The sequence below is a fragment of the Ctenopharyngodon idella genome, chromosome 13 (assembly GCF_019924925.1).
Source record: "Ctenopharyngodon idella isolate HZGC_01 chromosome 13, HZGC01, whole genome shotgun sequence".
Taxonomy (NCBI): Eukaryota; Metazoa; Chordata; class Actinopteri; order Cypriniformes; family Xenocyprididae; genus Ctenopharyngodon; species Ctenopharyngodon idella.
Window position 1 is genome coordinate 15,548,830 of NC_067232.1, and position 26,738 is coordinate 15,575,567.

Sequence of the window (26,738 nt, forward strand, 5' to 3'; positions counted from 1 at the left end):
CACTACTAAATATTCCACGGTCAACTGTTAGTGGTATCATAAGTACGAAGTATCATATCAGCCACGAAGTGGTGGGTCACGTAAAATCACAGAGCGGGGTCAGCGCACGCTGAGGCACACAGTGCGCAGAAGTCGCCAACTTTCTGCAGAGTCAATAGCTACAGACCTCCAAACTTCGTGTGGCCTTCAGATTAGCTCAAGAACAGTGCGTAGAGAGCTTCATGGAATGGGTTTCCATGGCCGAGCAGCTGCATCCAAGCCTTACATCACCAAGTGCAATGGACTCCAGACTCTAGAGCAGTGGAGACGTGTTCTCTGGAGTGACAAATCACGCTTCTCTGTCTGGCAATCTGATGGATGAGTCTGGGTTTGGCGGTTGCCAGGAGAACGGTACTTGCCTGACTGCATTGTGCCAAGTGTAAAGTTTGGTGGAGGGGGGGATTATAGTGTGGGGTTGTTTTTCAGGGGTTGGGCTTGGCCCCTTAGCTCCAGTGAAAGGAATTCTTAATACTTCAGCATACCAAGACATTTTGGACAATTTCATGCTCCCAACTTTGTGGGAACAGTTTGGGGATGGCCCCTTCCTGTTCCAACATGGCTGCGCACCAGTGCACAAAGCAAGGTCCATAAAGACATGGATGAGTGAGTTTGGTGTGGAGGAACTTGACTGGCCTGCACAGAGTCCTGACCTCAACCCTATAGAACACCTTTGGGATGAATTAGAGAGGAGACTGTGAGCCAGGCCTTTTCGTCCAACATCACTGCCTGACCTCACAAATGCGCTTCTAGAAGAATTTTCAAAAATTCCCATAAACACACTCCTAAACCTTGTGGAAAGCCTTCCCAGAAGAGTTGAAGCTGTTATAGCTGCAAAGGGTGGGCCAACTCCATATTAAACCCTACTGATTAAGAATGGGATGTCACTGAAGTTCATGTGCACGTAAAGGCAGGCGTCCCAAAACTTTTGGCAATATAGTGTATTTCTGCATCAGTTTCTTTGTCTTGCCCGCGCTCTCGTCCGGCGCATTCTTTCTCTCCTCCGAACCTGAAGCTCTCTCGGTTATCTTTTTAGCGTGGCATCGGTCCAGGTGTTTTTTCAAGTGCTATTTCTAGAAAGTTCCCTCAGTGCCGCACATAGATTGCAATATTGCAGTTGACTATTACGTTCTTGTCCTTTTCAGGAAATAATGGGAGTAGCTATGTCCATCTCACAAATGTAGAATCCATCTCTGCAGTCATCTCAACCATCGAATTCCAGCAGCAGGAAATAGACATACTATTTTACCCACAGATTTTTTTCTCTTGTGCTGGAATGTCTTGCGGTGTTGGTAAAAAATAAAACTAACGCCACTTAATTTCAGGTTTACATGCGTTGTTGTGTGCATTACTGAGATTGTAATGAGTACAATATTACCCAAATTTAATTAGTAATGCATTATATTACTGCGTTACAGCAAAAAGTAATATACTACTGTAATATAATTACTTTTGTAATGCGTTACTCCCAACACTGCATATTATCAACAGGGTTGGGAAAAATTATTCTGAAACATTTGGTTGCAAAACATACTGTGTGGAATTTATCGAAGTTCAGTGATCAAGTCAGACTTTGTATATTACTAAATGCTCTTGGAAAACAATTTGACATTAAAGGTGCAGTAAGCGATTTCTGAGAAACGCTGTTGAAAATTTAAATGAACGCACAATTTTGTGAATATTTGCTAGATGTCTGTTCTGTGTGTGTGCTGAAAAAAAATATTTTGTTTGTTACATAGTCCTGGCTGTTTAAATATGACAAAAAACAAAGGGGATCAGACTGATCCATGGAGCACCAAAACACTCTCTGCCAATCAGCAATAGTGGGCGTATCCACTCAGGAGGGGGGAGGAGAGAGAGTGAGTGAGACATATGTAGAAAGCCTGTAGAAAGAGAGATAGCTTAGATATTACCAAAGTGGAAAAGGCCAGATGAAAATAATTGGAAGAAGGATCATGGTCAGGCAAGAGCTAGAATTCACATTAATATTGGAAAGGCTTTCCAGATGTTAGAGCGGGGGAAGGCCTGAAAACAGATGCCGAGTTTGCTTTGTTTCGGCTCGATATGTGAGTAATATTTTTTATGCTGTTGTTGTTGAATCACAGCTGATTCATCCATAATTACACCAGCTGTTAGTGGTTGCCTGTGTTGCACAGCATGTTCATTATTTTGGGGGCGGAGCAATTAAGGGAGGGGTGTGTTTGTTTGGGTGTCAGTATTTCTCAGAAATTGCGTGCTGCACCTTTAAATGTCTCTTCTTTTATTCTAGTGTTTTACATTCTAATCATTTATTATTTATGGCCTGTATATACAGTGTTTATGCTGAATATAGAAGTATGTTTCTAATATTTATGTAAACCCTTTTTGCAAGCCTTATTTGTAACCATGTATGATGAAATGTGTACCTGTGAGCTTTATTTATGCATCCATAACTAGTGAATCAAATCTTCATATTGCAAACTGCTGAAGGAAAAAGATGTACTTTCCAAAAGGGATATGCATTTTCATCATGTGAACACATTTGATAAAATAATCATTAAAACCCAGGGGGCAGAGCAACTCTAAAAAGTTGTCTCTGAAAAGAAAAAATAAAATATTAGAAGACACTCTTGATGTCATAATACAACTGCTTGTTCAGTTTATTTGCATGTTCAACTATCATACACATTCATAAGTCTCTCTGTACTGTAACACACAAACATATGCTTTATACACATTCACAGAAGTGTTCATCAAACACACAGCAAGCTCCATCAATGACCTCTTCTAAGTAGTGCACAAAGATTAAAGTAGCTCATGTGATGGATAAATTCACTTGTAAATAAAAACATGACATTAACAAAATCTCGACACACAAAAGTCCATAACGTGACACATTTTAATTGATTTGCATGTATAAACATTGATGTTCAAGCACATTTTAAAGTGCACCTTATATAACCCTAGTGTTTCACTTTATTGATTGTTGAGTGGGATGCAGACTTGATTCAAAGGACAAATGTCCTGCTATCATTGTCACCATGTAAAATCAGGAGTAGTAATATTAGATAATATCAGTGTTTTGATAAAATGTGACTGGTAATTTCTTGATCAGTGTAAAGAGCAGTTATTTGTCTTCTGCTCATCGCTATTATGTCTGCCACTAAATGTTCTACAGGGAATAGAATTATGTTTCTGCATTCTTGCCGCTTTGACACCTTAATAAAAAATAAGAGGGGGAAAACAACAATGCTGGTACTTACAACCCAAAGCAGACAAAATATAATGCTTGAAATATCTTGTCTTTACAAATATGTGATATAATATTAGTTGACAACATCCCATTTAGTAGCGTGAAGAAGGGTTTGTTGGGTGACAGCTAATTATGCTGCTAATTAGCCATGAACACAACACTTATGGTGGAAATGATGACAATATCCCAAAACGTCACATTGTGTGATGGTGATGCTGTGAATATGTAACCTGTTATTTCAGCTGAATTAATCATAACATATGTGTTAGTTTCTTAGTGCACTTTACAAAACCGGCATAAAAAAGACTTACTGGTGAACTGTTAATCAAATAAGCCATGTTTCATAGAACCCAGAGACGTTTTATTGTAAGATAAATATTTAGGATGTTCATTCTGCTGATTATAATACAACATGAAGCAGTTCACTGTACATTTGATTCTAGTGACCTCAGGCTATGTTAATCTTCCGAGAATGGAAACGGTTTGGGACAGATGTACAGTCCAAAATCCTGTACTGCCTTAAGGTCCCATGCCATGTAGTCAAAGTCGAATTTAAAAACATAACTTATTGAACAGAACATCTGTCCCTCACAGTCTTGTTTTCATTTTCGTAACATTAAATAGTACAACATCTACCCCCTGACAGCAACAAAGTGTTGGCCCAGATCCGGCCCACATCTGGTCCGCGTGTAATCCACATGTACCAGATGTGGGCCGGATCTGGGCCACACTATGTTGCTGTCAGGGTTGACTAAGGTCTACTGCAGACTTTGAAATGAAAAGTGTTTATTCCAGTGCAAACTCTACATATGTTTAAGCTCAAAACATTTTATAGTTTATATTCCTCACTATGACTGATGCAAAGAATGGAGGGATGTTTCTAAATCTAAATGATGTGATTATTCTAAACAATCTGTGCTTGATGATGCTGATTAAAAAGTAGTTATGGTGACTTTGGTGTTAGGTATTTGATTGCCTTGAATCGTGATGTGGAGAAATGCTGGAGTTAGACTGTTATCATGAGAATTTTGTTCACTATTGCTACAATATACATGTGCAAGCGTTCACTAACATGGCATAGTCATTGTAAACAGATGTAGCCATGGAGTAAATATAGTATATTTATATATATATATATATATATATTTATAATTTACTTCACACATTTAAATATATACTGTACAATGCACAATGTCCCCTCTCAAATTAAATGAATCAGAACTATTGTAAATCAATTAAGATAATGAGCAACAGCCAGGCTGTGGCATCTAATTAGGAGCTTAGACAACAACTCCTATACTATTAAAATTAGATTTTCTTTGTAAACAGGTGCAGCGTTATGCAGAGCACGAAATAAAATATTTAATTCACTTTTAAGACAAGGAGGAAGGACAGTGTAACCGTTCACGGTTTGACAGCCTCCGAAAAACCACTAACAGCTCAAAACAAAACCCTTGTAATGCCTGTTATGCCTCAGTTTGCTTGAGCTGGCATCATTGGAGGAGTTGAATTCTGCCATGTAATAGAAAAACAGATATTGTAAGTAATGTAAAGCTATTTCACAATAGTAAGGTGGGCAGTTTTTTGTTTTCCCAGGGGAAACTCAGGCATAGAAAACGAGCTCTGGAATCTGGCCGCCCTGCACACCTGTGCCATTGGTGCTGTCCGAAGAGCACTGAAACTGGAAGGTCACCTTCCCACACTGAACTTCCGTCATACCCTCTTGTCCAAAATAACTCAGTTCATTTCCATCCAGAACTACACTGGCCGTATAGAAAGTGTCAGGCTCGATCTGAACCGGATACTCAAACCAAACGGGGAAGGTGTTGCTGGATCCATCTGAAAAGTACTTACTAAGGTTGGTTCCCAGAACGACCCCTTGCCGTTTGAGCTCGATCTTGGCGGTGTACTCAGCAGAACCGCAGCTTGAGCCGTAAAGTCCGAAACCGGCAATAAACACACGCTTATCGACGGCAAACTGAATGCTGTCACAACGTCCGCGATAACGCCACTGGTTGCTGCGGTAGGCGCACGACTGGAAGCGGTGGCACTTCTGTGGCGTCAATCCCTTACGAGGTTGGCTGACAAACTGCAGCTCGGGTTTCTTAGCCGCCGTGTACCATAAGAAAATATCATTGGTCTCGTTCAGCGTTAACACTCCTGATTGTGCAGCACCGTTTGCGAAATCATCAAGACCCATGGTTGGGATACGGATCAGGTAGACGGCTTGGCCCAATACCTTGCGTTTGTTGTCAATACTTGTGCTCAACTCTTTCCGCTGGCATTCGGCCTCTGCCCAGCTTAGTGCCGCTTCAAACACTACAATCTCCTTAGCGTTCAGAGTCTCCCGTCTGAGGATGCTCTCCAAGGTCTGAGCGTCAATGTCACAAAAGCCCTCAGACTTAAGTGCCAGCTCAGCCTGAGCATCAATGACTTCCCAGCAGCGTTGCGTTAGGTCTGGCTCTTCAAACAGACAGCTCTGAGACAGAAGAATACACGCATTCTTCGCACTCAAACTTGTTTCCAAGAAGTTGACGCAGGCTCGAGCCAGGTGTGGGACTATGTACTTTTTGGCTGCGTATAATGTTGCCAGTACGGTGTCGGCACTCAAGTCAATTTCGTCACAGTAAATGTACCTGAGAAACAGAAAAAAATCAAGGTTAGCCAAAGAGGGTTAGCCATCATCTGCCGTAGTCATTTAAAATGGATGTAGTACTGTAGGATACATTGTAGCCTGCTATTACTGGCCCAGCTACACGCTACTATTTTATGATGTGCTACCAGCATGAACCACAATGTGTCTTTGTTCAAAGAAAAGCTGTACTGGAAATGGAAATACTACACTCTAAAAAATGCTGGGTTGTTTCAACCCAAAATTGGGTCAAATACGGAAAAACCCAACCGTTGGGTTAAATTTTTAATTTAAAAATTTTACCTAATTGGTTGGGTTTGTCCATTTTTGACCAAAATTTCAGTTGAAGCAACCCATTATTTTTTAGAGTGTATGTTTTGCAACAAAAAACAAATAACAAAAAAAGCACTATATTGTGACAATAGCCACGACTTTGTGGAATATGAATGCACTTGGCCTGTGATTGTGTCCTTGGGAACAGATGTTATGCTGAATTCACTCTATGATGCAGTGTACAGATCTACTGCAAATCTAATACTATGTCCTGTAATGCATTCTGGACTAAAGGCGATAACCTAAATGGAAGTAGCATAATGGACACAATGTTCTATAGGCGTCTTCGGCAAACAGAAACAAAGTATATAAACCAAAAGACAGAATTTACACTTTTTTATGAGAGTGGGGGAGGAGGGATGAAAGACACGGAGTGAGAGAGAACAAAAAAAATCTCTCTCAAGAGATGGAGGGAGTGAAAGATGAGCCAGTGCAAGAGGAGAGAGAGAGTGGAGAACACAGACTCTCAAGAGAGATGGGTAAGCATGAGTTAAGATCTATCAGATCTTCTGTCATGGTCCTAAGCCCTCTGAGAGGCGGACAAGCTAAGCTCACTTCATTATTTATTCTCTTCTTGTTTAAGCTAGAGTTCTATTCAACATTAAGCATCTAGTGACATTAGTGTTCAGAGTTCACTCTGATATATATAAAATACTTTGGAAATAATCCACAGCCATTGTGGAGATACCAACGCTGGCTCATTGAAAAAATATGCCTGTGGCAACATTTCTTCAAAATGATATTACGTTGCTTCTTTCACGTGTTGCTACACTCTCAATTTAAAATATCAAATGAATGGTGCTAAAAGCATGTTCAGTTTTATCCGAAACGTGAAATCTGGCGTTTTATTACGATGGTTATTGTACGTCTCGCGGCAGTTCGGGAAATGAAACGTCCAGTGAGTGGGATTAGATAAAATGCATTTGCTGAAGCAACCATGCCATTTAGTTCTACAAGTCTTATTTACAAGGCCAGCTAAAGGCTGGTTTAAGTGGGTTTTTCAGAGGGAAGTTAACTAAGAATGAATTGTGCCCCCTGAAGAGTGTTTATTGGCACTTGAGGAAATTATGCAAATCAGAAATACACTGTACATTAGCACCTGGTTAAACTGAATTGTGTGTGGTTAATAAATAAGATGAGGATTTTTGTTCTTAAATACCATGAGTGGCACAACTTTTTCGTGAATTCGCCTCAAGTCATGCTCGGGAACTTTTTGAACTTAAATGATCTGAACTGAGAACTCAATTCAAAATGACATTTAAGAAGTCAAATTAAACTATTTGGTATCTTAAATGTATTTAAATAAAGCTAATTGCACAGTTGATTTCAATCAGAAAAGCCTTCTTCCAAAGGCCATATAGTTTTTAATGGTCTTGAAGCGTTGGCTGTAAAGAAATTACATGTCGGTGTAGTCGATTAACCTTCTGGAAGAAGTCCAAAGAGGGGTACTTAGATCAGAGAGAACAATTTTCTTCACTCCTGCACTTAATTGAAAACAATAATAACTAAATAATCTGTACAGGAAGATAATAATGGTTTAACCAGGCAGATGAGGAAAGGGTCAGCCAGCACAGACCTGACAGACAAGGTACAACTACAAAAGGATTCTTACTTAAGCATAGCCAGAAAGGCTGGAGGTTCCACATCAGGGATACGGATCTCATCCTTGTCTTCTGCCAACTCTCCATAGAACATGGCGTGGAAAACAGAGCTTCCCACAGCAAGGACATACTAATGAGAAAAAACATTGATATATATATAGTCTAAATTATTTTTTTCATGACTTGTGTTAGCTTCATTTTAAATCATTCACACGTTAACTCACGAACAATGATTTTCAAACATCAAAAACAGTGCAAATCCATCAAATCAGCTTTGTATTGAAGGACACATGTGGTGTAAATGGAAAAGGTTTCATACTGTTCAGCTATTGTTCAGTCTCTATTTTTCCAAAGTGACCCATTTTTTATGACCTGACACTAAAAGTAGTTTATGTCTCTCTTTGCTTTAACAAAAAACCCTGATTATTCCCCTCACACTTACCAAAAGAACCTTACAGGTGGTAGGTGATTGTTTCGTGTAATCATCTCTAAATTACATACAATCCATACAATAACACATTCTTTATTATAAACCTGAATCAGAAAGGCACAGCTAGCGATCTTTAATTCCTCACAAGTTGCCCTTCAGGGTTTCTTTCTTCTGAGTCGATTGCATTGTAAAGGTAACGCTTGGCTGTTTTAAATTTCGGCTTGATCCCATTCCCCTGGAGTCATTTGAGCGTGAAGCACACACAAAATTTCACCCACAAAGGCCGATGCTTAATTACGGCTGTAATTTCCCCCTGGGTTTACAAGACACATGAGTGCCATTCGTGTGAATGGCATTTGCTTTTCCCTCCGAAGCAAAGAGTGTTTCACAATGATGTGAAAGTGGCTGCTGGAGCTAAAAGTTATCTTACTGATGCTAATGGGCGCACGTAGCTAATGATGAAATCAGAGGCCAACACAGCATTGCAGATGCATTATATAACATGAGCAGAAGTGAATATTTACAATTCATTTTAGCATTATTCTCACATAGCATCCTTTTTTCAGTTAGCAAACTTAATTTTGGCCTTTTTAATGCTGCGTCAGTAAACTGTGTTCTTGTCCCCCAGGATCCCTCATGTGAAAAGCCCATAACAAATATATTGTGACGATAAGGAGCACCAAATAAATAGCGAGAGTAATTTTGCAAAGCACTCGCATGCAAGGAAGCCTTTCCTAGAAGCAAACATAACTTTCTCAAATAAAAATGATAATGTATATCTGAACGCCAGCCAAATGGACATCATAAAAAAGGTGCTCTGTAATAACTCTTCATGGCCCATTGCAATATTGGCTGTGGCCATGCAGCAAAGCAATACAATGCCCTTGCCTAAGTGAGCTTTATAAAGCATCACATATCAGCCGAACACAGCTTTCAATTCTACCCTCTTAAATGGATAAAAGATGAGTCATGCCTGAATTGTAGGCACCAGATTAACCCTGTCTTTTTGAATAAAGTCTGAGAGTGAAACAAGAACCGATTTAAATGGGGTTTTGGTGCAGTTAAAATTGGCCTGCGGTTAAAAAAAAAAAAAGTCATATATAATAAAAGCAATACAATGGTCCCCATGAAAATTTCAGAACAAAAACAATTGCTTTCCAAGAAGATCTCAAAGGGTTTACTAAGTAGAGATAAGTTAGATCAAGGGTTTGCAAAAAATATTATTTGTATTACATTTTGAATGCATTAGTATGGCGATTTTGTCAGTAAATTCTACTCCAAATATATCTTGGTCCTTTTTTTACTTTTAGAACGATGGCTGTCAATATAATAAAATAGCCATGATTTGAAATCACATGATTTCAAACATGTCTTTATACACAGCAGTATATAAAGATACATGTTAAATGTCAGATGTAAAAATGTAAACAAATTCAACATATAACTGTTATTAATTAATTTTTTATCTCTGAAATTTTCCATGGATTCCCTAGCACCCCTTGTCGCCTCAGTCAGAAAACGCCTGAGTTAGATGACTATATGTGTACTAATATTACAATAGGGGATGCTGTTGAAAAAAGTATTTGAAAAATTAGATCAAATTTCTTTTGTGTAGCCAAAATCTGATAATCTTTCATTTTACCAATCACCAATTAAGCATTTTTTTTTTTTTTTTGAGAAAAACCTTAAATCCACAGTGTGCGTAAATAAAAGTACTTTATTCACATATTTAAAAATGTACATGTGCTTTTGTATATTTAAGGAACTTTAAGCACAAACTCTGATTAATTGTTAAAAATTGTTGAAAAAAAGAGTTGAAAATGAGCAAAAGACAGACATCTCTCTGCCAAAAGACTCTCCCCACTTCTGTCTGATTTACATCAATAATTGAGGAGCGTCTCAGAAAAGCACATGGCTGGCTAGACTGAAAACAAGAGAAAGAATTCAGTTGTCATTAGCAACAGCAGTGAAGCGCATCGCAAACTCTAAATCCTGATTTTATTCTCTGGTAATTCTGAGGTGACTTTGTAGTGCAGGTCAGGAGGTCTTACCTTGTGTCCCGGGAGCCTCTGAGTCCCTCCGGACTGACCGACAACAAAGTGAACATCAGCCATCAGTTCATTATTGAACATCACAGAATTTCTGCAAAAGAGACGATTCGGGGGAAAGCTTTTAGATTAAAAAACACATACATTTCTACTTGATTATAAACAAAAGGTTCATCAATGTTTCTGTATTTCTCTCAAACATAAAGAAATTATCATATAAATTGAATTGACTATCTGCTTTTAAAATGCTCTTATTTTATTTGGAAGTAGAACATCTATATTTTGTTAATTTTGAAAGTAAATTAATCAGAATTGTATATACTTCAGCTATTCACTATAAAATGGTTAAACAACATCTTTCTCAGGAAAATCCCTGGCCCCTGTCAAAAGGGAGTCTACAATAGCATCTTCTTCATGTATTATTGAGGTCTCGGCCACATAGGAGCAGTAGGTAAACAAGGAACGCTGTTCCAAAGTGACTACAAAGCCAAGTCCAAGAGCGCACATTTGTTTTGGCCAGCATGGGGCTTTCCCATGACGACAAAATAAATATTACCCTTTGACAGAGAGCAAAGCCATGGCATACAAAACAAAACGTGTTCCTTTCTTTTGCCTCCTCTAGGACAATAAATACAGGGCAAAACAGAGACCGACAACTACACAATTTCAGAACACTTTCAAACAATCTCAGAGACATTAAATAACACTCCAACAATGACATTCAACACCCAAACCTGAACTTACTGAACCCTGAGTTTAACTGTGTATGAAATATATTCTTCCAAATATTCAGTGTGATCTAAATGTCTGAAACCACTAGTGAAAAGCTCCAGTTTAATAATTATAAATTATTTTATGAGCATTACAATATGTATGAACATTTTAATAGATTTTTTTTTAGAGTTTAATCACCACAGCATAGTTACCCAGCAATGATTTAAGAAAAGCATCTTGCTTCATTGATTAGAAATGGTGCAGAATATTTCTTTAATGAAATATTCAAAATCATTTAACTTCTCATTTTCAGATTTAAATGAAAACAAAGTCCCAAATTTTCAATGTGCTCTGAGACTTTTGGACCCCACTGATTCAGCTATCACTTTATAAAGGCTCTGTTTGTCGGCAGATGTTCCCTGCGCAGACTTCTACCATACCAGTCTCTCGTCTCCCTCTCAGAACACATCAGAAGTTGACCTACCTCTCCCTGATGGTGGAGTAGAGACCCTGCCAGTTGCAGCATTGGATGGTGTTGTTGTTGTTCAAGTTCTGCTGCTGGTACTGCTGCACTGTGGTGGCCGACGCCGGCTTCTTAGTGGGAAAGATCTCCGCTGCCATCTTCTTCTTCTTCTTGGTTTTCAAGGTGATGATCTCATAGCACACAGGGGGCAGCTTGGACGAGCTGCTGGGACTCCCCTTTTTGGAGCCTTTACTGGACTTGCTCTTAACTGACTCTGGAAGCATCAACAAGAACGTCAAACATTTCATGTTCCTTCCCTTGGCATCCACCATGAGTGTGTTCACCTGCAGAGCAGTGAAAAAGCATGCAGAGAAGATGCTGGGAAGGAAAGGAAGGATCTGAGAGAGGTGACGACTTGTGAAGAGGGTGAGGAGCCCCCAAAAGCACAGCAATTAACTAAAAACAGAAGAAAAAAAAAGGAAAGAAAGAAGGGGAAAATCCACTCCTAATCTTCACCTTCTGAGAGCAAACTGTCAGGGAATATAATCTCCTTCTTCCGGGAGAAGATTAAAGTCAATACGGCGGCTGACTTTTCTGTCCTTTGCTTCTAGTTTGATCTGCTGGTGGACAGCAGAGATGAGTCTCCATAACTGTGGTGCTAGATAAACGTCCTTTCTCTCTCTCCTTCAGTATCTGTGACAGTCCCAGATTTAGTGCTCCTGCAGTGGTTCAGAAGCAGCTAGTCCACGCTGTCTCTCTCTCCTCCTGACACTCTGACACACACACACACACTCAACACACATACACGGAGCTCTGCAGGATTCGCTTGCCGTGGACCTGCGCTCTAACGTGTGTTTTGCTGACTGTGGGGGCTGAATGGACGGATGGAGCGGAGAGAGTAACCCCCTACCGATGGAAGCCAGACATCCCCCACAGCCCAGCCAATAAGCACTCTCGAGAGCCACGATTGGCTGCAGCCGCCATGCGCAGCACCTACTAGAATATGCTAAGAGCTCTTTGATTAAAGTGCCAGCCCCTTTCCCCTTAGAATGATGCATTCTGATCTTTAGCATCTCCCTTAGCAGCCTATTGTTGATTAATATTTATAACGTAATAAAAGTCATTAAATATATAAAGAGGGTGAAATGGGAACTCATGTGAGAACAGAATGCTTCATTTCAACTATTTAGTTAATCTAGTTAAATGTCACTCTTTTTAAAAGATTACGTCTTAATTAAATTATTTAAGAATATGGTTCTGAGAGATTTATTCCAATAGTTATATGATAGAAAAATCATTCATTTAAATTATATAATTATTCATAATTATTATTAATTTGAATTCAATATTAAATATGTTTTAAATAGTATATTCCGTCTTATATTTACCCTCATACATTGGTGTTTCTTACCACAAAGCACAATGTTTTGCAGCCACACTATTCCTGTCACAGATTAAATGAAGGTTCAGATCTCCTCAGTGATGTGTGGCTCAGCACAGAATACAACCTGTCTTCACCTGTGAAGAGCATTTTCGTTTTAAGTCCCAGCTACTACCATACACATAGCCCTACATGTCATGTTTAATGCATGTAGCACAGAGCTCGGCTCTAGACATCTTTTCTGCTCTCACTGAATTACATTGCTAAGCCTTTTGTTCCTCGGCCGAGGAACACATTACAGAAATCAAGGAAGCGAACACATTTCTGTAAAAGCACATAAATCTGATGAGATTGCTTGAAGCAGGGTCTGAATTTCTACAGTGTAATAAGACAACCTCATAACACTGAGTTACACTTTTTATAATAATCATCTTATCTATCTATCTATCTATCTATCTATCTATCTGTTGTGATAATTTATTGTTTGCTTGAAACTGTGTTTAGTAGAACATCTGGCACCTGTCTTGACTGAAGAGGTCCCTCTGCCCCCTCTGTTCTGGACAATCATTGTTCTCTGCATCTGCTGGCCACTGGAGATGTTGCCCTGGAAACGGTGTTCACAGGATGGTCGGGGACAGCCGGGAAGAAGGTGAGATTTAAGAGAAACTGGCAGAATGAGATTTTCTTTTGGATCTGCCTTGATTTGAGCTTTTTTTTTTTTTAAACTTAAACCAGGTAAACCAAGCTCCCATCCTGTCCAAGATGGTGCTCAGCTGGTTGGTTGGTTGGTTGGTTAACCAGCTTTGGACAAGCTTAACCAGCTAGAGTAAGACCTGAAAATTGACTTAAAATTGACTTGTAAGTTATAGCTTTTAGGCGATAGCTGTAATTATCCCCAACAGTAAGTAACCATATTGATTAAAGTATCTATGTAAAAAATGGTGTCATTCATATTACAGTTAAAGCGACTTGAGGTCAATAGAGGCGCAAGTTCTTCCATCAGATCTTAATGAACCAACAGCAACATGAGCGAGAACTGCAGCATGTGTCGCGTGCAGACCCTAAAACAAACAGGTGGAAGACAGTGACTAGATCTAAACTCTTTAGATGACACACAGCTCATATCTGTGTCTCTACCAGAACTGTTGCAGTGCATTGGCGCTTACTTTGTATAACGTGACACAACTAGTTGACACAACCAGTACGGTTCCGTTTACACAGCAGAGGTAAATAACTGAACATTACTGTATTAAGCACTCAAATACAATACTGACAATCATATTTTGCTGCTGTCTTAATGTTTCCTTTAATAAAGGCCTGTTCAGACCAAAATAGATAACTATATTAGCGTCCACACCAACGTAAAAGTTATGTTTATAACCGCGCACTGCAGTTATTTTGTCTGCTGCTTTAAATGTTCTCGAAGTGATTCCAACTACATAATTTCTAGATTAGGCCGTGTGTCCTAATCTAGCATTTTTTTCAGTGGCTAGTACTTTTCCAATTGTTTTAAATAGGAGCGCCACGTTTTTTAAACGCAAGGAGCGTAAGGCTGTGTCTACCAAAGCGTTTTTCCAATGGCTAGCGTACTTTTTTTATAATTGTTTTCAATGGGAGCGGCGCGTTTTTTAAATGGCAGGAGCGCAACGAGGCGCTGAGTGTCTTTTTCACACTCAAGCGCTGAGCCCTCTGTGTTTTTTTACTGGTCGCCTCGAGTTGAAGAATGTTCAACTTTGAGTAAAACGCTGCGCTCATCACTGTCACTTTTTAGCCGTCCAATCAGAGTGGAGGAGGGACGGGACAAATACAACACCGACCAACTGTCACAACATTCTTGCTGTACAACAACATCAACAAGCAGAGAACGCCCAAGCGCTCACAGAAAGGCGTTTTAAGCAGAATTTCAGCTTTGGTGGACATGACGCGGAATGCACTGCGTTGGCCGCTGGGTTCAGCGTAGCCCTTCAAATACAAAGTGATTTGCGCTACGCTGGCCAGAGCAAAGTAGGTTTTTCAAAACTTTTAGTGGGAGTTCTATACATCTAGTCATTTGATGCCCTGTTTCACGGGTAATCGTCACAGACAGCAGCGGCGAAAGTTTAACTATTTTGAACTTTGACCGCATCGTTCATGCAAGCTCAACAATGGTGCACTCCGCTGCATGTGCGCTTTGGTTGATGCAGCAACAAACAATCCTTGTGCGGTGCAAGCCATTGAAATAACTGGGTTTCATAGCACAGTGGTGCCGTTGTCGCGTCCTGTCTGAAACGGCCTTGAGGCGCTGAGTGTCTTTTTCACGCTCAGCCACTGAACGCTCAGCGTTTTTCACCGGTCGCCTCGAGTTGAAGAATGTTCAACTTTGAGTAAAACGCTGCACACTGTCACTTTTTAGCCAGCCGTCGAATCAGAGTGGAGGAGGGGCGGGACAAATACAACACCGACCAAACCACCACATTCTGCTTGTACAACGTCAACAGATGACAACAAGAAGCAAAATAATGAAACAAAAGAATTTAAAACAATAACCAGAGCAAATACTTTACACTGTATCAACATTTTTATATAGAAACAGTTCAAAAACAAATAGTAACACTTTATTTTATGGTCTTTTAACTAGTTGCTTATTAGCATGCATATAACTAGAATATTAGCTATTTATTAGTACTTATTAAGCACACATTAATGCCTTATTCTGCATGACCTTATTGTACATTCTTAATCCTGCCCAATACCTAAACTTAACAACTACCTTACTAACTATTAATAAGCAGTAAATTAGGAGTTTATTGAGGGAAAAGTCGTAGTTAATAGTTTATATGTGTTCCCTATACTAAAGTGTTACCAAACAAACTATCTGTGAAATGAGATTTCAGTAGTAACACTTCCGCGGATATTCTGTATCACAGCAAACAAAGCGTCTCAACTGAAAAAAGTCTCACGTTTTCAGCAGATCGGCAAGCATTTTCAGCTGGCTAAAAACGCTTTGGTGGACACACGACCTTATAGTCTTTGGTGTGAATTGCGCTTGATACTATTATCATACTTTCACTTCTGTTTAATTTAACAGAGATGAGGCAAAGCCTAAAACCTTACACAATTGTATCTTATCTCAAGGCATTAGCTAAACAGAATTTAAACTGTTGCACTAATGTTTAAATCTGATACTTGCTATGAGAGTGATAATGAATCCATCTCATAATGATATACAGATGCCTGTTATTCTCAAAAGCTGTGCTGTTTGAGTAATTGTTCAGTCTCTCGATGGTTTCATGCAGTGTAGCGGTTGCACATTTCGCTAAAGGCTTGCTAGCCTCATTAACACTTTGCAAGCACAACAAATTGCATTTCCCATTTTTTCACCACACATGGCGTGAAATAACAATGGCAAAACAATGCTTTATGTAATCATGGTAATGAGATTCCCATCTTTCACAAAGTAATTTCGACGGAACTGACAAGCTATGCGATTTTATGAATGTTAATAAGTCACACATTTAGCAAAGAATCACTTCTGTGCCTCTTTCTGCATGTCTGAGGAAAAAGAGCTCCGTGAATGTGCGTGGAAATGTGTGACCTCTCTGTCTCTCACAGCAGCCAGAGAAGACGAGACGAGTTGGACCTCCGTGGCGACTCGGACAGATCTCCATTCTATGGGGACACCTGCTGGGAGTCTTGGCTTAGAGGAAGTGGAGCGGAGCTGAGAGACAGCCGTAAAGGTTGGCACGGAGAGGCAGGCAGGCAGGTGCGGGATCCGGCAGGCTGGATGCTGTCCTCCCCCCTCCCCTCCTTTTCCTCCCCCATTAAAACGGCCAAGAGCACCTGACAGGTGGGAAGAGGGGAGGAAGCCGTGGCTTTGGAACAGGGACAGGGCTCACACTGCTGTCCAAACAGGAGACTTGCTGGGTAGAGTGATCTGAGAGGATTTGTAGCAGAAGGGGGCTGGTGGACAGAGGGAGCTGACGGTCTGTTTGCGTCCATGTGCACATGTTTGTGTGTGGCGCAGCACTAGTCCAGTCAAACCAGATAACAAGCGTCCATCTCTCCATGCTGTGCTCAGATATGGGCGCAAGGACATGTTTTGATTACTGCTATCTGCTTGGGCAGCTGTAAGTTGTGCTCTGGAAGTGCTTTTGGCATCCAAACACTAAATTACAGACTTAAAGTGTAAAGTGGAGCAAGGTGACCTGAGGTGAAGATATCTTTCAGACAAAAAGAAACATCAAGTAATTTTCTTAAATGACAGGGTGTCTTAAAAAGCATTTTCTAATCTGTCCTGTGTGAGAGACTGAGAGGTCTCACTCTCTGTGACACTGAAATCAAGTGTTTGTTCTGCGTGGATGACCTGGTTCTGCCTCTCACAGAAGGATGGCAGACCCCGCTAGAGCAGTAGAGTGGACATCGACTATCAATCTGGACAAAACCTGTCCAGCACTCCAAAAGAGAGCCAGTTCTTGAAGCAACAGATGCTAGTTCTACAATCATTTGGAGGACAAATAGTACAACACATAACCTCTTAACGATAACAAACACGATTACTAACAACCCTTAACACATACAAAAAGAATGATAGACTTCAACTAAACAATCATTTGAAAATATTCATGTAAACATGCACGTCATGCAGGTAATGAATGAGAACAACCCCTAAACCATAAAACAACAGGGCTCTCATCAACGATAACTTAAAAAAGGGTGAAATAACATTATATAACATACACTCACCGGCCACTTTATTAGGTACACCTTGCTAGTACCGGGTTGGACTCCCTTTTGCCTTAATTCTTTATGAATTGATTCAACAAGGTGCTGGAAACATTCCTCAGAGATGTTGGTCCATATTGACATGATAGCATGTTGCTGCAGATTTGTCGGCTTCACATCCATGATGCAAATCTCCCATTCCACCACGTCCCAAAGGTGATCTATTGGATTGAGATCTGGTGACTGTGGAGGCCATTTGGGTGTAGTGAACTCATGTTCAAGAAACCAGTTTGAGATGATTTGAGCTTTGTGACATGGCGTTATCCTGCTAGAAGTAGCCATCAGAAGATGGGTACACGGTAGTCATAAAGGGATGGACATGGTCAGTAACAATACTCAGGTAGGTTGTGGCATTTAAATTATGCTCAATTGGTACTAAGGGGCCCAAAGTGTGCCAAACAATATCCCCCACACCAGAACACCACCACCACCAGTCTGAACCATTGATACAAGGCAGAATGGATCCATGCTTTCATGTTGTTTACGCCAAATTCTGACCCTGCCATCTGAATGTTGCAGCAGAAATTGAGACTCATGAGACCAGGCAGTGTTTTTACAATCTGTCATTGTCCAACGTTGGTGAGCCCATGTGAATTGTAGCCTCAGATTCCTGTTCTTAGCTGACAGGAGTGGCACTTGGTGTGGTCTTCTGCTGCTGTAGCCCATCTGCTTCAAGGTTCAATGTGTTGTGTGTTCAGAGATGCTCTTCTGCTTGTAACGAGTGGTTATTTGAGTTAGTGTTGCCTTTCTATCAGCTCAAACCAGTCTGGCCATTCTCCTCTGACCTCAAGCATCAACAAGGCATTTTCGCCCACAGAACTGCCACTCACTGGATATTTTCTCTTTTTCAGACCATTCTCTGTAAACACTAGAGATGTTTGTGCACGAAAATCACAGTATCAGCAGTTTCTGAAATAATCAGACCAGCCCGTCTGGCACCAACAACCATGCCATGTTCAAAGTCACTTAAATCACCTTTTTTTCCCATTCTGATGCTTAGTCTGAACTTCAGCAGATCGTTCAGCAGTTGCTGCCAAGTTATTGGCTGATTAGATATTTGCATTAATGAGCAGTTGAACAGGTGTATCAAATAAAGTGGCCAGTGAGTGTATATAGCCTATCAATAACAAGCACAATAATGGATAAAAATGTGTTCCCTCAATAGCAGAAACTATTGCAAATTAAAACACTAAAATACAAACTAAAAACAAGAATTAACAATAAGCTACAAGTTGTAGTGACTCATGGGATAATCAACTGCCCCCATGTCTATATACCACTAAAATACTTGATAAAATTGTTTTATTTGATCCTAAAAGGAAAATCAAACCAGCCAACAGAATCAAACCAGTGTCAATCTGATGTCAAAATCAATTGTTAAAAATGGGAGAAAATATTAGCTGGAATTTCGAAACATGCTCCTACATTTTGAGGGCACATTGAAGTGGTTCAAATAATCTCAGCAGGGCAGAAGTGGGACTCAACCCTCAGCAAATGGAAAAATGAAAAAGACCTTTATAATTATCAGCATCACCTCAATCAAAATCATCCGCATTTTAATAAATATATAAAGCCCTCATTTGTCAATCAAATCTCTACAGTCACATTCCCTAAACACACAAGTGGTTCACAAAATGACAAACATCCCTCAAATTGACCTCAATTGCAGGAGTTATTAATAAAACTTAAAACTTAAAACCTAATAAAACTATAACTTAAAAAAAAAATCCAAACATAATATATATTTTTAAAGAATGAAATCTCAAATAAATCACACTTACATTATCTGACCATAATGAGATTCATCTATATTGCACTGCTCTCGATAATTCTGATTGGATTGGTCAAATAGTTTTAGATAAATACACTAACCTGTGTTTGTGACAGCTGTTCCTGGCACACAATTTCCAATACTGTAGTTTCATGTTTTGTGTCTCTTTTTCCTAATATAGTACAATAATTTTAACTCAAATTCAAATCTCAGAAGTCCTTACAAAACACGGTGACAACAAGTTGCTGTAGTTAAACTCCTAAATTGCTCTGTTGCTCGTACAAATCTGTATATAAATAACATGGTAATTAGCTGCACTGATCTTTGAACTTTGAGAGAGGGACAATGACACAATGTGAGAGACCTCTGATCCATGTCTGGGCTAGATTGTGCCTTTTTACTGGTACATGCTGTGGGCCAGTAGGTTATACATCAATAGGACTGCTGATAGGACCAATTATGGTGCATGAGAAAGTCTGCTGTGTGTAGGTGTGTGTGAGCGAGCATCTCAGCTGAGGGTGTGTGTGTGTAGCTGTGTGGGAGGGGAGGCGATTCTGCCATCTGGTCCAGGGCAGCAGCAGAAATATCTAAATTAAATGGTTTCTCACTTCCAGAAGACCACCCATATTTATTTATAAATAAAACAATATTTAAATAAAAAAGAAAAACTTAAGTAGGTGAGAACTACTGTAGAAGGACAAAACAGGAGAACAAAAATCAGTTACTAGAAAAGTGAACATATGAGTAGTTCTCTCTTTCTGTGTTCGCTGTACCTCAGAGTCAAGGAAACTACATTCACAACCCATTTACTTTCATAGTCGAATATTTCAGAGTGATTTGATTTAACCCATAATGCAAAAGCAGTGTAATATCTTAATGAAAACAGAACAGATTGTTTTCATTTAATATTTATATTTTTTATTTTAGCTTTATGTTAAATATTTAATTTATATTTTACTTTAAACAAGCAAAAAAAAAAAAATAATAATAATTTAGTTAACAATAACAACACTACTACACTCCTGCAAGAGGGTGAGAGAGAAAACAAGTACCCTTAATGCACTACAACATGAGCAGCCAATAAGATCTATTTACAGTTCTGTCATGACAACTCTCTGAGTGTTTGGCATGGTAATGGATATGACAGTGTTGATATGTTTGGTCTTGGCGGAATAGATCTGCTGTGCTGCTGCTGCTGTTGCTGTTGGTTATTGCTGCGTGACTTGCTACTGCCTATACATACATGACACACTGCTGTGAGCAAGTAAGACATGCTGCTATACAATTTAGGATACATTAATTACTTGTAGCAGATCTATACAGGTGGAGTTAAGGAAGGTGGAGGTTTTCTGAAAGCGGGCTGCAACTGCTACAGCAAATACTAACCAAGTATTTGAAGGTTGAGCAGCGAGCTAACTGGCTACTGATACAGCAGGAACCAATCAGCTGTGCCCTAGAGAATGATGTGATTGCAAGCAGATAAGGACCTATCAACATGCGCCATCTAGAGTTTCATGACAGAACTTTGTATTTAGGCTATGACGCTACAATACATATTTGGCTATAGCCTTTTCCTCCTCTCTTAACCTTGTACCATCAGGTGCAGGGTGATGTAAGATTAAGGGACGTCTGTAACTCTTATTTGGATTCTGTATAGAGAGAGCGAAACGCACGGCCACCTCTTTATCACTGTAAACACAGTTGCAAGGTGACATTAAACCTTTGATTTGATTTACATGATGACAGAAAAAAAGAATTCAGAACAAATACAGCATTAACATAATGCATTTTTTCCCTTTTTCAGCATTATGTTTGAAACTGGCACTCCCATGATACCATTTATCTGGACCTTAATCATGTGCATGTCGTGTTTCCACTGTTTTGAGAGTGGCAATTAGGAGATAAGGATGACATTTTCATTTGATAATTATACCTACAAGGAATTATTATCTTACAGGTAAGTTAAATTAGCCTGTTACTTTTGATAGTCATGATGGAATACCTTTATTTTCATGTAAATACTAAATAATGCACAACAAGAGACCATCCAGACATAATCAGTGAATAATTATGGTCATCACAAATAGTTTAAATTGGAAAAGAAGAAAGAATCAAAAAAGGTGGACTTTAGTAATTTTTTAAATTTATGTTGCACTATATCTGATATTGCATGGCTATGATTTTAAGTCATTATTTCAAATCAAAGTGATATTTATCATTTTACATACATTTTAACATCAAATACCACTTGTTAAACCAATCAGAAAGGCTTATATACAATATGGCACAAACAAGCAAAACATTTTTTGTAGTGTAAGGATACAGCTCAACAATGGTAACACACATACACAACATGATATTACAGTGAAATGTAACCCTACAACCAACTATCAATGTCTCCCTAAAACCATTTTATATACTTTTACAGTTCTAGTGAGAAGTCATCTCAAACTGACTTTGGAGTTGAGCCAATCTCAGGCTACGTCCACACGAAGCCAGAGCTTACCCTATCTAATCTTTTTTTCTCAAGAAATATCTGCGTACACACGAAACCACTGAAACGACTCAAAACGATGTAGTATACATGCCAGATCAGTATGTAGCGCTAATTCTGCAATAGAGATACACTAAAAACAAAGAATAAGACTTGGAGCATGCACATAAACCTTGCGCGCTGTATACAAACTTTAGTAAAGCTTTAGGCGTTGTAGCTACTGCAGCACAAACACAAGCATTTAGTACGCTATTATTGTTGTTGTTGCTGTTTTGTGCTGTTAGCAGTGACTGACTAGGGTCGTCACGTGGGGTGATGACATCATCGCTTCACAAAATATACGGATTGGCAAATGCGGCATTTTCAGATTTATCCACTCTAGGACCCGGTTTCAAAAAATAGCAGTTTCACCTTCCGAAAACGCTGGATCCGTGTGGACGAAACGCCTATCCGATACAAAATTTGTGCGTATACACAGAAACGTGTCTCCGTGTGGACGGGGCCTCAAAGATTGCTGGGTAACCAGCAGTGCCACCGATTTTTTAAAAGTACTATTAATGCTTAAATGCTCTCTAATCAGAAAAAAATCAGAAAGGCCCTGTCCCAAATGGCACCCTAAACACTTGCGGTCTTCCTACGAGTCCACACTTTCGTGGCGTGAAGCAGCTTTGACTGTCGGGAAGAAGTCTGCTACGGCAGCTGCTTCAGTGTGGGCTCGACAAAAGTGTGCATCGAGGGTAACATCGACCACAAAGTGGGTGCTCGCGAGCACCCATCTGAAACCTAAAATGATAAATAGGACACCCTACGGTCTCAACGAACAGCACACGGCAGCCGTTGTTAAACTTTTTGCAGCATTATTGCTATCATACCGGGTACTGACAACATGTAAACTCTTGCAGGATGAATGCATCTCTCAGCTCTTAAATTAGAATTAGCCGATAGGTGTGTAGGGAAATGCTCATATAGACTGGAAACAGATCGCAGTCAAGCGGAGACAGGATTGGCCAAGAGTCCTGTTTGTGGAGGAGTGTGTTTGCTAAGAGCGGACCTCATGGAGAGCTGACCCTCTCACCCTGAGCCCACCAGCACAGAGCACAACCACCCACTCGTTCATATCGTTCTCTCACAATCACATACACACACACACCCACAGATTTTACTTTATTACACCATCATGTCACTACTTCTCTTCAGTCCAAAGAGTCCACCTTTACTACTCTAAACAATCTGTTTCTCACCCACTGCCATACATGAGCTGCCCTCAGGGCATTAGGAACCAATTATATTATGATTCATTTGCATATATAAGACATGTATAGGCAAAAACTATGGATTTTTGGGGCAACGTAATGAAAAAAGTGTAATAATAGGAGTAATAATTGGCAGCATTTTCATAAGAATATTGATATATAATTTCTTTCCCTATTCACTTGCTGTGTCTCACAAAATGCCTGATTTACATTTTGTAAGTCCTGGTGTCTTTTACAGTGGACGTATAAAATCAATGTCCTGTTTCGTAACAGAAATCATTTTCTGATTTGAAACTCCATAATTTCCTGAGCTGTTGATTTATGACAATTTGAAAATTAGTCAGATTTCAATGGTAATTACAAAATATTATATTTCCATTCCATAAGAGTGCTAAATTTGATCATTCAATCAATGTTAGTCATTTTTAAAGACCAAAGAGAGGGAGTTGTCATGGTGAAACCTCCAAATATTTGGTATCTCTGAAAATCCCTGAATGTGACTTCCAGACTTCGTTCAGAGTCAGAGAAATTTGTTAAAATATAATGCGCACCTAAAATCTCCTATTTCCACCAAAACTGTTCGTCGGGAGCTCCACAGATTCAATATTCATGGTCGGGCTGCTATAGCCAAACCTTTGGTCACTCGTGCCAACGCCAAATGTTGGTTTCAGTGGTGCCAAGAGTGCAAATCTTGGGTTGTGGACAATGTGAAACATGTATTTATCAATGATGGTTTGGGATGCAATATCATGACATTCCCTACTGTGCTTGATGAGCGTGTCACTGCCAAGGATTACCAAACTATTCTGGAGGACCACATGCACCTAATGGTTCAAACATTGTACCGTGAAGAGGGTGCCGTGTATCAGCATGATAATGCTCTAATACACACAGCAACACTTGTGACAGAATGGTTTGATGAACATGAAGTGAAGGTGAACATCTTCCATGGCCTGCACAGTCAACAGAGCTAAATAATTTTGAGCCACTTTGGGATATTTTAGAGGAGCAAGTCAGAAAACGTTTTCCTCCACCAGCATCACATAGTGACCTGGCAACTGTTCTGGAAGAGGAATGGCTCAAAATCCCTATGGCCACTAGGAAGGACTTGGATCTGTCATTCCCAAGATGAATTGATGCCACAAAAGGAGGCCATATAATGAATTATTGTGGTCTTAAACCAGGTGTTTCAGTGTCATTGTCCAACCCATGTATATATATATATACCTACTATATAATATATATAACCTACTACAGTAGGTCTCACCTGACTTTTAAAGATGACCTATTATGCCCTTTTACAAAGTCTTGATTTTGTTTTTGGGGTCTACTAGAAAAGGTTTTCAGGCTTGAATGTTAAAAAAAACACCTTATTTTTCACATATTTACTTCGTTACAGCACCTCTCTTCATAGTTTGGAATGCTCTGTTTAGTTCCTGTCTCTATGAAGCCCCTCCTTATGAAAATGCACTGATTGGTCAGCTGAATCAGTGTGTTGTGATTGGTCAACCACTTTGAGCGTGTTTCAGAAATCTGGGGTGGAAAAAAACAATCTTGTGGACATGGTGACAACACAACCAGGCCTCGCCCCCTTTATTTTGTGTATGCCTTGGGCAGGAATTATTTAAATAAGGGATGTTGTGACAATCAAGGTGTTTAAGGGAGTTCAGAAACAGTGCTTACTGATATAAAGAATAACTCCCTTTGGAGTGGACCTTTTTCATTACCAAACAGCAACATTACACAATGAAGAAAGTTGAAAATGTAAAAAGGCATAATATATCCTCTTTAAATGTCAATTCAACGCTTTTAATTATCTTTTTTTTTTTTTTTTTTGGTATTTCTCAATAAATATTAATATATGCAATTCATTGATAGGCATGCAATGTAATCAGTTATATTAAAAAAAATGTAAAGAATGGATGGCCTTATAGAAGAGATTTTCACTCCTTTCCACTCAGGTCATCACCCTCAATACTTCAAAATTCCCATCGACCCAGGAGATTTGAAGGTGTGTGGGGTTGTCTAACCAGGTGTAGGAGTATTAGAATGAGGGCTCGTTGTTCTGAGACTCTGTTCTGAGCTTCACATTGGGAAAGGAGGCAGACAGTCTATAATGAACACACTTTTGTCAGGAGAAGGAGGAGGATGAAGCTCTCTTCTGGCTTAATAAAAGAGAGCAAGGATGTCGTTAGGATAACAATAATGATGTTGTCCCCTTCTGCCAATGACATTTGTGGCATTTAAAGAAAGAGATGTGGAAGAGAGTGAAAGGAGGGGAAAAAAGGAAAACAACGGAAATGTCGCTTCTCTCGGAGCAAGTCTGCCTATCACTTTATAGAATTGGTGGATCATTATAAAAATTTAACTGGCTTTTTTCCTACACAGGGCAATTAAAAAGCTCTCTCTGTCATATATTTATATGATAATTCATTTATTTTTGTCCAGAGCTGAGAGCTAGGCACAGGGAGCTGTTGTGCAGATGAAAGGTATTGTACGTGGAAAATTGGGTTTTGTGAAAGTGGGTCTATCTGACAAGCCACATCCACAGCAATTACCGAGGAACATTTTCAAACCTTTCAAAGGAGCTTAGAAAGTGGTGCAATGTTAAAATCCCAAAAGCTGAGTTCTGATCAAAGTTTGGAGCTCAGTCTGTATGTTTCTGTTTTGATGGAACCAAACATTTCAAGAGGAGGGGTAATGCGTTACATATCTCAAGTAACAAGTAAAGTAAAGTTACTTGTTAGATTTACAACATAATATCATGATTTTAGGTAAGTAACACACACAAAAAAGGGGGAAAAAAAAAGAAAAGAAACAAGTGTTTTATCCCAAATCTATTGTCCACATCAGCAACCAGTTGTTTTTAGACCAGGATTGGTTAACCTTCTCAGAGCTAATTCTTAATGATTTCCTCTAAGCTTAACAACAAGTGTCACCTCAGTCTGACCTTTTCAGTTTTTATCAGCACTAACATAATCACAGTGATGCTAATCAGGATAATGAGGTGTTAACATTAAAGGCAACACGCACGCTGCCCTTTTCTACCGCGTACACAAGCAAAAAAATATAGACTCATGCAGCAGATACATGGGGAGAATCAAGCCGTTCATAAAAGTTTCCGGAAAAAGCTCAGCATATGACTCACAACAACACGTCAGTTTCTTCACGTTAAGCCACTTCCTTTAAGGTTTACCATCTTTGATGCTCTATTTGCTGCTTTGCTCATGTAAGATAAAACACTTTTTTTTTTTATTGGCAGTGGAAGAACCATTAGAGCTAAATGTTCCTTCTCTTCAAGCATACCTTGCTAATTAGTCCTAAACTGCAAAAAAAAAAAAAAAAAAAAAAAACATTTCCCTGTATTCCATTCCTGCAAATATTACAAGAATAAACATCAGTGAACCGAGACTTGTTCAAGCTATATTTGGCTCCTTTTGAGAAGTACGACCGAAAAGTCAATAAACAACGTTACCAAAAGAAACCACAATAGACGCAGGTTACAAAATAGCACAAAGGTCTCCATGGAGATGAGGTATTAACCCAAGGCGAAGGTATAGAGCGCAAAGATGAAAGCATAACACAGCTG

At 39.4% G+C, this 26,738-nt stretch overlaps 1 protein-coding gene and 1 long non-coding RNA gene across 3 annotated transcripts in view; one reads left to right on the forward strand and one right to left on the reverse strand.

The window, feature by feature from the left end:
* LOC127525189 (uncharacterized) overlaps positions 1-25,597 on the forward strand; it is a 43,851-nt gene extending 18,254 nt beyond the window's left edge. Inside the window, exons 1-3 of one of the 2 annotated variants that reach the window (XR_007933275.1) lie at positions 12,704-13,252; positions 13,375-13,519; positions 16,462-25,597. This is a non-coding gene — a long non-coding RNA (uncharacterized LOC127525189). Of the gene's footprint in view, positions 1-12,703; positions 13,253-13,374; positions 13,520-16,461 lie in introns of those variants that run through there. The other variant, XR_007933274.1, reaches the window with a different exon arrangement.
* On the reverse strand, positions 2,652-12,360 carry btbd3b (BTB (POZ) domain containing 3b). Its single transcript, XM_051917519.1, has 5 exons — positions 11,511-12,360; positions 10,316-10,406; positions 7,846-7,964; positions 4,000-5,904; positions 2,652-3,946 (listed from the first exon to the last, which is right to left on the reverse strand). The coding sequence occupies exons 1-4, from the start codon at positions 11,819-11,821 to the stop codon at positions 4,872-4,874; spliced, it is 1,554 nt and encodes a 517-aa protein (XP_051773479.1). The 5' UTR covers positions 11,822-12,360; the 3' UTR covers positions 2,652-3,946; positions 4,000-4,871.
* Positions 25,598-26,738: the final 1,141 nt, after the last annotated feature.

Coding starts and splice junctions, on each gene's coding strand:
- btbd3b (XM_051917519.1), bottom strand. CDS start 11,821: ATGGTGGATGCCAAGGGAAGGAACATGAAATGTTTGACGTTCTTGTTG. Junction 10,407..11,510: donor TACTCCACCATCAGGGAGAG/GTAGGTCAACTT, acceptor TCTCTTTTGCAG/AAATTCTGTGATGTTCAATA. Junction 7,965..10,315: donor AGAGGCTCCCGGGACACAAG/GTAAGACCTCCT, acceptor TTTTCTCATTAG/TATGTCCTTGCTGTGGGAAG.